At 37.8% G+C, this 13046-nt stretch overlaps 1 protein-coding gene across 1 annotated transcript in view; it reads left to right on the forward strand.

Moving 5' to 3' along the window:
• CYYR1 (cysteine and tyrosine rich 1) overlaps positions 1–13046 on the forward strand; it is an 86773-nt gene that overhangs the window by 68014 nt on the left and 5713 nt on the right. The window contains exon 3 of the mRNA XM_054579503.1: positions 8199–8356. Within this exon, the coding sequence (XP_054435478.1) occupies positions 8199–8356 (158 nt within the window). The remainder of the gene's footprint in view (positions 1–8198; positions 8357–13046) is intronic.

Consider the following 13046-nt stretch of genomic DNA (forward strand, 5'->3'; position numbering starts at 1 on the left):
TTTCCATATTGTAGGCTCACCATCCAAGAATCTTTTTGTTCCAGTACCACAGACAGGCTGTGATAGTAAAAGGAGGTGAGGAAGAAACACCAGGTACTGACCTTGACAGGAAGCCATGCATCACTTCCTTTAATATTTTATTAGGGAGAATTCCTCACACAGCCCTCCTCCTCCAAGGTCCATGAGAAGCTGGGAAATGTCAAGGAGCACGTGACTCTTACTGTCCCTGCCACAGTCCCGCTGCTAGCACTCACCTACCTTAGGTGCATTGAAGAATATCACTCCCTAATTCCCTGTTGCTGTGTTCTCCTTTTTGGATTTGCCTCTCTCTGCCCAATGTGCATTAATGTAATGATAAGAATCTTTAATCTATACTGATGACCCACAATGTAATTTGCTATTTCACTTGTCTACACTGGCAAGATAATTACTTGATAACTATAGTCTGCCTTATTCTGCCAGGCTACACAGCCTGCATAAGCTAATTCTTTTTTTCTCTCCAGTAGGAAAACTATCATTTTCCAGTCCAGTTCTCCTTCCTTTCATCTGTCCTAATAGATGGAACATAACTAGATTGCCTGTCTTCTGAGATACACGAAAGAGACTAAAACTAGTGTGATACCACTCTGGTAGTTCACACCTGTCATAACTCCACCCCCTCCATAGGTTTCATGCAAGTGAGGGTGATGGGCCCCCTCCCTGGCCTATTGGAATTTCAATACAGTGAAACCTTCAACCACTGCTCCTAAAAAGGCTCAGAATCAATCCAACCTTCGAATCAGTTATGCTCTTAAAAAAAATCATGTAAAAATCTTCTAAACCAACTACTGTGTCATAATATAACCATTTTTGTCAGGATCTTCAAGACAAAACTTTATCTTTAAAAGTAGAAACAATTAATGAAGAGCTGGCTAGATGATATGAATGAGTACCTGCAATTATAATTACTTAGATAAAATATTTAATGTTACCCCAAGGATTATCACATCTCCACAGACTTGAGATTGTTGCTTTAATTGACAATAAATGAGATAAGGATTATTGAAAAGCATTATCTCTTTCTACCTCAGAACAGGAGATGACATTGGAGGAGAGTTTTATGTGAATAAATATAGTTTAAGTTGCAATTAGCCAATATTCATAGAACCTTGTTCTTGTTGGACTGTAATTAATTATCACACAGAAATTTCAAACTCTTCTAATCTTTTTTTGTATCTTCATTAGGCTGAGATTCCCACCTTTGTTTCACTTTCTTTTCTTGACCTGGGATAGCTGTATTATTAAAGTGGGATTTCTGCTAATTAGCTGTGGTACTGAGAAGCAGGAGGGGACCTCGAGTGTTCTCTGATCCAATTAGATTTTAACTGCGTGAAGACCTGGATTGGAAGATCAGACTGCATGCAGCAATCTAAGAATAACTCCAAGAGTATTGTTTTTAATTTATGCTTTCCAGAGGTTTAGGAACATGAGTTTCAGAGGAGGACACTTAAAAGTTCATTGATTATACAATTAAAGCAAACCTCCTATTTATTCATGCTCATTATGCTAAAAGCTTATGCAATACAATATTAAAGAGTACAAATGTCTTTTATAAACATTCATTTTGGAAAACATACTTGGTTAAAATCGGGCCAGTAAACAAAGTTTATCTTCTGCCCTCTTTATGACACCTTCTGGGCCTGACAATTCCCTTCTTCCCTACAAAAGGTCAGAGCTTTCACTCAGCAGAGGCCCCTTCCTTGGGACAGATAGGAGGCCTGGCGAACTGAAGCGTACTGCAGAGCCACACGCTTACAACGTACTGCTCTGTGATGGAATACGCTGCCTCCAGATCCAATGACTTTTAAGTACTGGAGTAAAACATGCTTCGGGTGACTGAGGAGAGCAGAGTTATACTAGTCCTTCAGAAGTTTGAGTTTAATGGCCTTAAGGCACCACTAACGTTACCTTCTATGTTTTATGTTCTTGAACTCACTCCTCTCCACCTTTCCCCGGCCCCTCTGCCATCGTCAGGTTCAGGCTTTCACCATGTTTTGCCCAGATAATTACAGTGGTCTTTCAATAGGGCTGCCTGGGGACAGCTGATACCCATCAAATCCACTCTCCACATTACTCTTAGACTAATCGGTACTTACAGATTGTCACTTGTTTACTATATACCCCATACAAAGGCCAAATTCCTTACAGTGTCACTGAAGACCTTCTTGAGCAAGGCCCCCCAAACCCCTGCTGATCCTCCAGCCTCACTTCCTCCTTCTCTATTTCAGCAACTGTCAACTTTTCACAGTCCATTGAACATATTATGATACATGTGTTATATTCCTATGGCATTTATATGTTGTTCTCTTGATCTGAAATGTGCTCCTGCTCTAATCCTCCCAAATATCTTTGACTCATTTCTAATCTTTCTTTAAGATAGAAGGGGTTACTACCTCAGGAAGCCATCCTCCAGCACCTCACAAATACACACATACATCCAGACCTTCTTTTGCTCACATACACTCTCACACATACCTTCTCTCTACTCACAAATACCCAATCTCTGCTCACACACTCACACGTGGCTGTATACTAACACATTCAGATCATGCACTGTGCTCTGTTCTAATAGAACCTAGTCTGTGTTTTCCCCTTTGACTTAATGCCATGCATTGCAAGTACATGTGTGTGTGTGTCTTACCCAGTCTTTGTCTTTCTTGAATTTCCAACATAATATCTAGGCAAGGAAAGACACTAAAAAATGTGTTACATAATTTATGATTCTCTCCAACCTTGAGATTAACTGGTTTTTCTTGAAATGTCTGCTAGAATAGATGGCCACTGGAAATTCTTCTAGTTCCATGCCTGCAAACTTGTCTGAAGTTACCTTTTTGATTTTGTAGTTCCACTTATATATTTAGAAGGATGGACAGATATGAGATTTGGAGACATTTGTCTGTCTCTGTCCTTCATTCTTGAAAATTCTATCTCACATCTATAAACTCGAACTTGGACCTGGAATCCTAATAATGCCAACTACACAAAGTCATAGTGTATGTGTCATGTTTGCCAAACCCCTCGCCTATGCTCTTGAATAAACAACTTCTCTTTCTCCATGTCTTTTCGCTTTCATTACATATTGCAGGTCTGGAAAGAGGCATTTGACCCAACCTGGGTCATTTGCTGTATTCCTGGCCTTGGCCAATTGGATTGATCTAGAGGTGGGTCCTCAACTCCCGCTGAGCTAATCCCATTTCTTCTTGGGATTGTCTCTCCTGGAATGAGACAAAAAGACATGGTTGGATTCAGTTTTTCTCTCATGGATAATTATAAGGCACAAAACTCAGGAGCTGTTTGGAGCTATATAGAGGCAACCATCTACAGTGAAAGGGAATAATAGTAAGACAGTGATAAGGATGTATTGCTTGTGAATGGCTTTAAGAATCACTAGAACGAGCATGAGGCTACATCCAGCAAGGAAGCCAAAGTGTGATGTACCCAATCAACCACATCAGGTGGGCACAGGTGATGATGTGAGCAAGGCCTTCAAAGAGGTATGATCAGGCAGCAACATTTGCATCTTAGAAGCCACAAGCTCATTAGAGTCATGTGCTGATGATAAATGTCAGAACTGAGCAAATTGTTGTCAGACCTAGCACAAGGTATCTCCCCAGTAAACAATGATCAGTCACAGGCTTGTCTCAGCAGACAATGGGAACCTGCTAAGGCCCAGGAAGAGGATTACAGTTGCTTAGGTGGGTGGACTCCCTTGTAATGCACAGGCAAGCGGTTGGCAGCATGGCAGGAGAAAACACATGTGGACTCACTGCCAAGAGTCCATTATGTCATTGTATTCTGTTACTGGTTTCATTAGTTAATTTGGAAAGGTTTACAACTTCCAACGTCCACTTCAGTCCTATAGGAATCTTATTAAATTTTTCAATGTCCAAGTCTGAAAGTTATTGTAGCTGCTCTTCCGCCAGGTCAATGATGGTGTGAGCCTCCAGATTTATTTGAAACACTCCATGCTGGAGTCAATGGAAAAGAAAGCAGGTTATACCCTGTGGGCTTTGCATTTTCATAATCAGATTCAGTCCCTTAAGTCTTATATGCTCTTAGGACTTAAATCTCAACAAATAGATTTTCAATAGAAATTCTTATCGTCACTGTTCAAAAACTGCTTTGTGATTTATTTCCACTCAAAATATGATAAAAAGGTATAGAAAGGAAGAGAAGAAAGTCCTGTCTAAAGTAATCATTGTAAGTTAAGGTAATTAGCTCAGTGTGAAGTTTCAGCAAAGGTTACTTCCAAACGGTGAGCTGTGCTGAAGCATTAGAAATGAGAGAATTATATCCAGCTGTAACTGGGAAATTTTTACGTTTAAAAGGAAGAGGCAAGGAAACCTATGTGCAGCGGCTGTTCCTATTTAAATCTAGCTTTCGGTTGCATGTCTCGTACAGTCTTCATTTCAACATACTTTCATGAACTGTCCACTGCGCAGCAAGGGTCGCGCGACCGCCTGCAATGAAGACACTTCATACTCTCGCCTCTTACTTACTCCCCGCTTCAATCTAGTCATCAGATTTCAGAGGTTCAGTTTCCCAAACGTTCCAGGAATCCTTTATCTCCTCTTCTCCGCTTCCCAATAAGGCTTTGTCCACTAATCTGGCAGAGTGAAGAGACTCCATAATGTTTGCCAAGCAGACGAGTGACTGAGCAGGGCAGGCCACCGCAGTACACACGGCCATGGGGTGGGGATCAGGGCCTCTGAGATCTCTTTACCAGGGAACTAACTAGGAGATCTTTATTTTAGCCTCTCACAGATTTGATGTCCTTGCGTGCAAAATAAGTGGATTGGATTCTATTGCACAAAAGCATCCTCTGGGTCAGAAAACTCCATATGCAATTAAGTATTGAGAAATCATTACTACTCTCTTTAGTTTATTACATTCATATTGTTTTTTTAAAAAATTACATTCATATTATTGTTCTATTCTGCTGAATATGATCAAATTCTTTAATTGTTTTTTTTGTTTTAGTCTTCTATGCCTAGAAAAAGTTGACCTTTAAAATCTCTTTGCTTACTATTCCATTCTCAAATCCTTGAAGCTTCCATTCACAACTTACCTTTATATTCCTTCGCCCAGCATAGTGCCTAGCACATAAGAGATATGCAATATGTACTCTATTTCATGAAATTTGCTATCTAGTTGCAGCCATTTAGAACTGCAAGCATAATGACAGGAATAAATCAAACACCTCCCAGGCATGCCTGGAAAATTAAGCTGATTTATGTGTGGGTCAAAACTGCTCTTCCAAATATTGCCATGAAATGAATCACATTCATGTATATTGCACAGAAAGTTTCTCGAAATTTTACTATGAATGACTGCATTTGGACTGACAGTATGTTATGTTGTGCTAAGGCTACATTGGCAGGATATATGACACATAAAACCCATATAGTATATAGAACATATCAAGTAATATAACTCAGGAAATCTTTACACAGATTTCTGTTTCTTACTCTTATTTTATTACATGCATTTGAACTTCATTGAACTTACTTTATGAATCTAATATAAGAATTGGGCACTTGTTCAAAAAATTAGATCAGTGAAAATAAGTACAAACCAACCCATTCTCAAAGGATATTTTTTGGCCTGAATGTTTGCCTTAATCAATCAAATCATTTATTATTGAATTCCACTGAAAAAAAGTGTTATTGTGCAGGTCAGTCCATCATTCCCAACATCTTCAAGACTATTTTTTATTCTCATTGTGTATACTTCCTTGATGTCTAGACAATGTAAAGATTTCTTGAAGGTTTCTTACTAAATCATAAAAATTTAGCCACATGAGATGGAAAAAGAATGATCCCAATTTAGCAGAAATTGAATGCAGTCTCATACTTTCTTGGTTCTGGTATGCTTTTTTTGGAACCTTTCACGGGGACCTCAGAGTATATGTATGTTCCCGAAAACGGCTATTTCCACATTAAAGACTTCTTTTTGTTTTAATGTGTTAATCTTGGCAAAGAAGCTGGATTAGGTGAGGTTAGGTTAAGCAGCTTATATCACACACACACACTCTAAAGTAGAGATTTTAATGAAAAAAAAATTAAATAGTTTATATTTCTCTCTCATGTAAAGGGAGTTCAGAGAGAGGCACCTCAGGGCTGATATAGCCTCTCCATATCTTCTAGAGATGCACACTCCATCAAACTCATACCTCTTCCATCTCTAGGCAGATTGTCCTCATGGTCTGGCATTGAGATGAGAGCTCAGCCATTACGTCCATATTTCAGAAAACAAGATGGGGAGCACAGGAAAAAGCCCAATCCTCCCATCTTTTAAGATATTTTCTTATGTGATGTCACAAAATATTTTACTTACAGCTATTTTCTATAAATTTATCACCAAAAAGACTAGTTTTAGGAGTATCTAGGAGATATAGTATTTATTTCAGGTAGTCATGTACCCAAATTAACCCTCAAGAGTTCTTTTATGAAGGAAAATATAGAGAACAGGTACTGAGGTGGACACATCTCTATCACAGGGGTAGAGTCAGGAAATCAGGGAAATTTATTATTCTGAGCATAACAGAGAAATTAATTACAGCGCCTCAAGGGTTTTGACAAATAATTATAGAGGGAAGTTATTAGAGAGAAGGACTAGCATGAAAAAAAAGCAAAGTAAACATCTTTGGCATATCTGAATTTTACAGCATGTTTTTGCAAGTAAAATACATGTACTGGGAAAATGATATAGATTGGTGTTTCTACTTTTTATTAGCATTTTACACATGAAATTGTAATAATATTTGTAGTAATTTAACTATGTGAAATTATAATTCTATATATATATAGAGAGAGAGAGAGGTATATGCAGCTAGATGCAGGCACAGACATATTCTTGTTCTTTCTTGGTGAACTGCCCTGTTCCCTGAAACATATTCCTGAATGGCTTCTTAAAGAAAAGTACAAGGGAGATAAATGTTTGAGACCTTGCATGCTTGAAAATGTCTTAATGTTACACTCAGTTGTTGGTAGTTTGACTGGGTATGGAATTCTAACTTGAAAGACACTATTTCTCAGAAATATGAAGGCATTGTTCATTGCCTTCTAGATTTTGGGATTGTTGTAGAGAAATCCCATAGCATTCTAATTACTTTCCTTTGTGTGATATTGTTTTTTATTTTTCTTTATGAAGAGTTTTAATGAGAATAAATGTTAATGTATTATTTTGACATTTCTCAAGTTGTCTCCATTAAACACATATACTCTATAGAAAGTAGATAAATTCTTTGTTATTTACACAGTAGAATGTTTTTTAATTATTATTTTAGATAGCATATCTGGAGAATTATGTTTTGTATAAATACATGAATTTTATTTTTTATTTTTTTTATTCCTTATAAGTTTTTTTTTTTAATTAATTTATTTACTTTTTAAATACATTTGTCTCTGCCTTCCCCCCACCTCTTTCCCTTGCCCCTTCCCACCTTCCCTCCCTCAGCTCTTCCCCTTTGGTTTTGTCCATGAGTCCTTGCTATATGTTCCTTGACTTTCCCCTTCCCTTCCCTTTCCCTGCCCCCACCCTTCCCTCTTGTCTCTGTTGATTTCTTTTCCTTTCAGTGTTGCTGGTCATATTTTCCTTGCTTCTTTGCATTGTTGGTTAGGTTCCGCTTATAGGTGAGATCATATGGTATTTGTCTTTCGCCCCCTGGCTTATTTCGCTTAGCATGATGCTCTCCAGTTCCATCCATGCTGTCGCAAAGTTTAGTACTTCTTTTTTCTTTCTGCTGCGTAATATTCCATTGTGTATATGTACCATAATTTTTTGATCCAGTCATCTACTGATGGGCATTTAGGTTGCTTCCAACACTTGGCTATTGTAAATTGTGCTGCTATGAACATTGGGGTGCATAGGTTCTTTTGTATTGGCGTTTTGGTGTTCTCAGGGTAAATACGTGAATTTTAAAAACCAGAATCTGAATGATAGGTATACTGTTCTGGAAGAGGATTCCCTAAAGGTTTGTCACTTTTATTTATTCATTGAAATACATGAAACTATTCTCAGAGAATTACCTTTTTTAATATTATCCTTAAGAACATTCATAAAGAAGCACTTGTCATATAGTTATTGAATTGTCTATGAAAGTCCAAAGAATCCTTATGAGACTTTTCAATAAATGTACTGTTGCTTTTCTTTTTTAGGGGCACAGCAATTGCCGGCATTGTGTTTGGGATCGTATTTATCATGGGGGTCATTGCTGGAATCGCCATATGTGTCTGCATGTGCATGAAAAACAACCGTGGGACCCGGGTGGGAGTCATCAGCACTGCCCGCATCAATGCCATCACCTCCTACCCTGGTAAGCAAAATCGCTTGCATCATGTCATGGAAGAGTCAGATTTGTTAGCTACGCTCTCCTCCTTCGAGAGAGGAAACCATTAACCTCTCCCAATGGAATAATCTCCAAGTATGTAGTGTATATCTAAATCAATGTAGAGTGAAACTAGCTTTCAGTGGAGATTACTTAGATCCAAATAATAAAATCCACCTCATCTTTGAAGACATTTATATTTTCAATGATTGTCTCATTGCCTACAATTGCCAATCAGCCGGGGTTAAAAGAAATAATTTGCACCCGCTGTGCTTATCTGCCAGTGAGTTTTGACAAATAATTATAGAGAAAGTATAAGTTACATGTCTGAATAAACTAGCATCTGAACTAATAGATATGTATGTTTTGCGAAAAAATATTGGAGAAAGTTGTTATGTGTCCTCTTTATGCAGATACAACTGTTTTAACATAATATTAAAATTCCCAACAAATAGCAAAGGTAACATTAATAATTTGGCAAGTATCTATTGAGAATCTGCTAGAAGTTCCACATATAAATATCTTAAACATATATGACGTTGTTAACTATGTTTTGCATTAGATGATTTCAATAGTGTTTTCTAAGTCAATCTGTGTATGTACAATTTGACATATAAAAGGGGGTCAAGTTCTAAATTTAGCATATCCTTAAGAAGATAACTTCTCATCTATTCTCATGTCCTTTCTCTCAATCTTTATAGAAAATAACAAGGTCACCTTCTCCATACAATCTAACTTTTATATCAATTTCCTAGTCCTTCCTTCTTTTCTTACCCTTTTCTTCAGTCTTCAACTTGAGGAAGCAAACTTCAGATGAATGTGAGAATAACCCTTTCTCCTGTTCCCTTTTTGTCAACTTTTCCTCCTCTCCAGTATCTTTATGTTCAAATGACTCAAGGCTCAGTCTTGAGTCTTCTATCCTGCATCTACACTTACTTCTTTGATTATATCATTTACCTCATGGTATTAAGTACTATTTACATGCTAATGCTTCCAAAAGTTACATATCTCCATTCCAAACCTCTTTACTGAATTTCAGATTTATTTGATCTCTCTCTCTCTCTGCCTATTAGACATCTCCATTTGGATGCCTAGTAGCCGTCTCAAATTTAAAGTGTCTAAACATGACCATTCCTTCCAGTCCTCCTCCACTTACAACCTTTTCCATCTCAGTTGGTGGCATCTCTAGCCTTCCAGTTGTTCAGACTAAAAATTTTGAACTCCTCCTTGACTCCTCTCTGTCCTTCAAACTTACATGCATTCTATCAGGAAAATTTCTCATCTCCATCTTCAAAATACATGTATATACAGTATCTGACTACTTCTCACAGTACCCACTGTTCCTTCCGTGATGGGAGCCACCATCAGCTCTCACCATCCTAAGTGCTCTCCCAGAACCCTCCTTTGTGCCTCCAGGGTCTATCTCAACGTACTACCAGAGTGAACCTTTCAACATAGTGATAAGTCACATCATATCACTACTCTGCTCAAATTCTTCATTGGCTTCCTATTTCCCTCAGAGGAAGAGTCAATGCCAGTGGTTCCTCCTTTTATCTAAAGTAAAAGACAAATTCTTTACCAGGACCTTCAAAGCAATGTATGATTTGGCTCCTCTTTTTAGTTCTCTGACCTCATTTCCTTCTGCTTTCCTTCTTATCACTCTGGCTGCAGTCCCACTTTCCCTTGCTGGTCTGTGAACCAACAGGGCACACCACCTCCCACTTAGGGCTTTGTCTAGAGTACTGACTCCCTCACTTAATTCAAGTCTTTGCTCAAAGGTCATCTCCTGAGTGAGGCCTGCCCTGGTCACCTTAGTTAAGAGTATACTGTGCCCCTCCCCACAGCACCCAATACTCCTTAACTCTGCTATACATCTTTCCCCAGTGTTTTTAATCTTTCAATATACCATATAGTTTTCCTAATAGTTATATTTATTGTCTATTGTTTATTTCCTCCTTCCAGAATATTAGTTCCATGAGGCAGGAATCTTTTCCTATTTTGTTCGCCACTAAGTCTCAAACACATGAGATCAGGACTGGCACATAACAGGCACTCAGCAGACATGGCTGAAAGACTTAACAACACAGCTCATGACAAGACCTGATTTAGATATAGTACCTAGGGAATTTACCTTAAATTCTCCTCTGGAGTATATAGCTTTCATTCAGTGCAAAAGCAGTTCACAATTTTGAATCTTCCCAACTTACTGAGAATATTGTTGAGGTTAGTATGATGATGCTAGGACTAAGGTATAAGGGAAAAAATAGGGGAATTATTTTTTGTTCTTCACATCTCATTTTTATGTGGCCAACCCATAACCCAAGAGAAAAACAGAGGAGAGTCAGACAGACATTAGCTAGAGCGAAGGCAAAGAGAAGTGCTCTGTAGATAACACTTCAGTACAGCTTTGCTTGACCAGGAAAAGTTTAGTTAAAATTAATTTTTAAAACATTTAAAAATATTTTTTATAAAATTAGAATAGAAGATATAAAATACTTCCATGTGAAGTCCTGTGTGTTTTCGGGTTTGAAGTTTCAATTTATACATAGAAACATGTTTTTAAAACTTTACAGTGGCGCCATTAACTCCAGCAGATCACAGAGGTGTGTTGCATTTTTAGCAAACGCATGGTTCTGGTAGCTGAATGATGCAAGAAACATAATAGACCTTAGGGTAAAAGCATTTTCACTGCAAAAAGACAAGGTCTTCAAAACATACTATACTTGATTACTTCTCATTTCCTTCTCAAAGACACTAATTAAGCTTTTACTTAAAGAATGAGGAAACAACTCAGTAGAATTGAATGCTTTTGAAATCTTTATGTGTGGAGATATAAAATGTTTTTACCCACATTAATTAATTCACCTTGTGATAATAGACACAGCAACCCAAGTTATCTCCATGGTTGTTGAGTCCAAATTCTATAGTCCTACAGGCTGGAGGCCACATAATTGCGTAGAAAATCATTTAGCCATTGTTATCTTATCCCTTGGTGCACGTTCTCAGTGGGGAACCCCGCAGTGAACATAATTACTCAGCACTGGGGGGAGATGACCAAGAAAAGGTAATCTGCCACCCCTGAGCCTTTGGTGGACAGTGACCTTCTCAAATAGTTTTTTATTCCTGCCATGTTGGGTAGAATAACGGTGTCCTGTTCAATTACAATTTTTTTAAAACCATCTGTGGGAAATTAAGAATTATTTGTCAAATCTTCCATTTCCACTACTCACCAGAAATCCAATGTAAATGAAGAAATGTGATCATATTAACCCCTTTTTTAAAAGTAGGTTTGGATTATATACACCTGAGAGAAAATAATACAGAAAGACCATAACGAAAGGTTTTGCAAAGATATAAAAACCAAATGCCAATAAAAGGGAAACAAGAGATTTTTAATGCTATCAAGACAATTGAGATTGGAAGTGCATTATTGAGTTCCCTGATGATTGATTGATGATAGACAGACACACACAGATAAACAATGGAAAAGGAGAGGGAAGCTCTTGCTAACAGAAGAATGCCAAAGGTCACATGTAAAAAGGAGTTGTGGAGTTGGAAAATTCATCATTTTAAAACCACCAGGTTAAAGGTTTAGGACAAGAATCATCGACTGATGATAAATCTGGGGGGAAAGGTTGCTGAGGAGCAGGATACATGCATGCCCTTAAAGCTTCTATTCCCAGATCCTTATTAATTATAAAAGTGAAGAAATCAGATGATATCTTGACCAGGAAGTAAAACTTAATATCACCAAAGAGAGACAGATGAACATCTTGCATCTTTGAGTGTACCTCTGAGAGTGACACAGCTTCCTCTGTGTAGTGTTCCGGCTGGAAGTTCACAGCCTGAACCTTAGCATGAAAAGTTATCAGACAAACCCAGGTTGAGGAACATTCTGTAAAATAACTGGCTTGCAGGATTTAAAATCTCTTGGAGATGTTTCATTAAGAAATCAACACTCCATTTGCATTATTGAATTAACAAAAGAGGGCGACCTTATTGAGATAGTACTGAACATGGGAAGGCTTTCATGTACCCATCCAGGGAGGATTTAGTGATAAGGTGTCTTCTAATTGTGCCTATTTCCTTAGTGAAAAAAGAAGCAGGTCTTACGCTAAAAGTAAATTAAGGAGGTGTTTGCAGGGGAGCAGACAGACAAAAGCGTGAAACCGTAATCTCAGAGAATGGAGGGTGCTGGAAAGCCTAAAGAAATGCTTAATTTCCAAGCACTGCCAGTGGCCTCCACACTTAAGAATATGGTCATTCATTTAAAGTGAAATCAATCAGCACAACTGTGCATTTTTACCCTCCTACATTAAGCTCCTAGATACAGAACTGGGGTAGTTAAAATGCATTTAATTAGGATTGGAGTCTCATCAGGCAATGGGGAAAGAGAGATAAGCAAGTTAACGGTAGGTGTACAGAAATAATTTCTGTGCTGGATCATAAATCTAAGCTGAATAAAGATATGAAGACAAAAAGAAAGGTGACATCATCTTAAATTATTATTTTTTTAAATGCCGTCAATAAATTGAAAACCCAGGTTCTAGATGTTTTAGAATGCGTATTCTAGAAAGATAAAGAGTGGTGGTCAGATTTACAGAATGGTAGCATTATTGCTTACACCAAGGTGAGAAAATGGTTTTTGAGTGCAAGAAGTCAAACAGACTGAGAGGCA

This window comes from Pteronotus mesoamericanus, unplaced genomic scaffold (assembly GCF_021234165.1).
Source record: "Pteronotus mesoamericanus isolate MK-2021 breed Mesoamerican mustached bat unplaced genomic scaffold, CSHL_Meso_final contig_116, whole genome shotgun sequence".
NCBI lineage: Eukaryota > Metazoa > Chordata > Mammalia > Chiroptera > Mormoopidae > Pteronotus > Pteronotus mesoamericanus.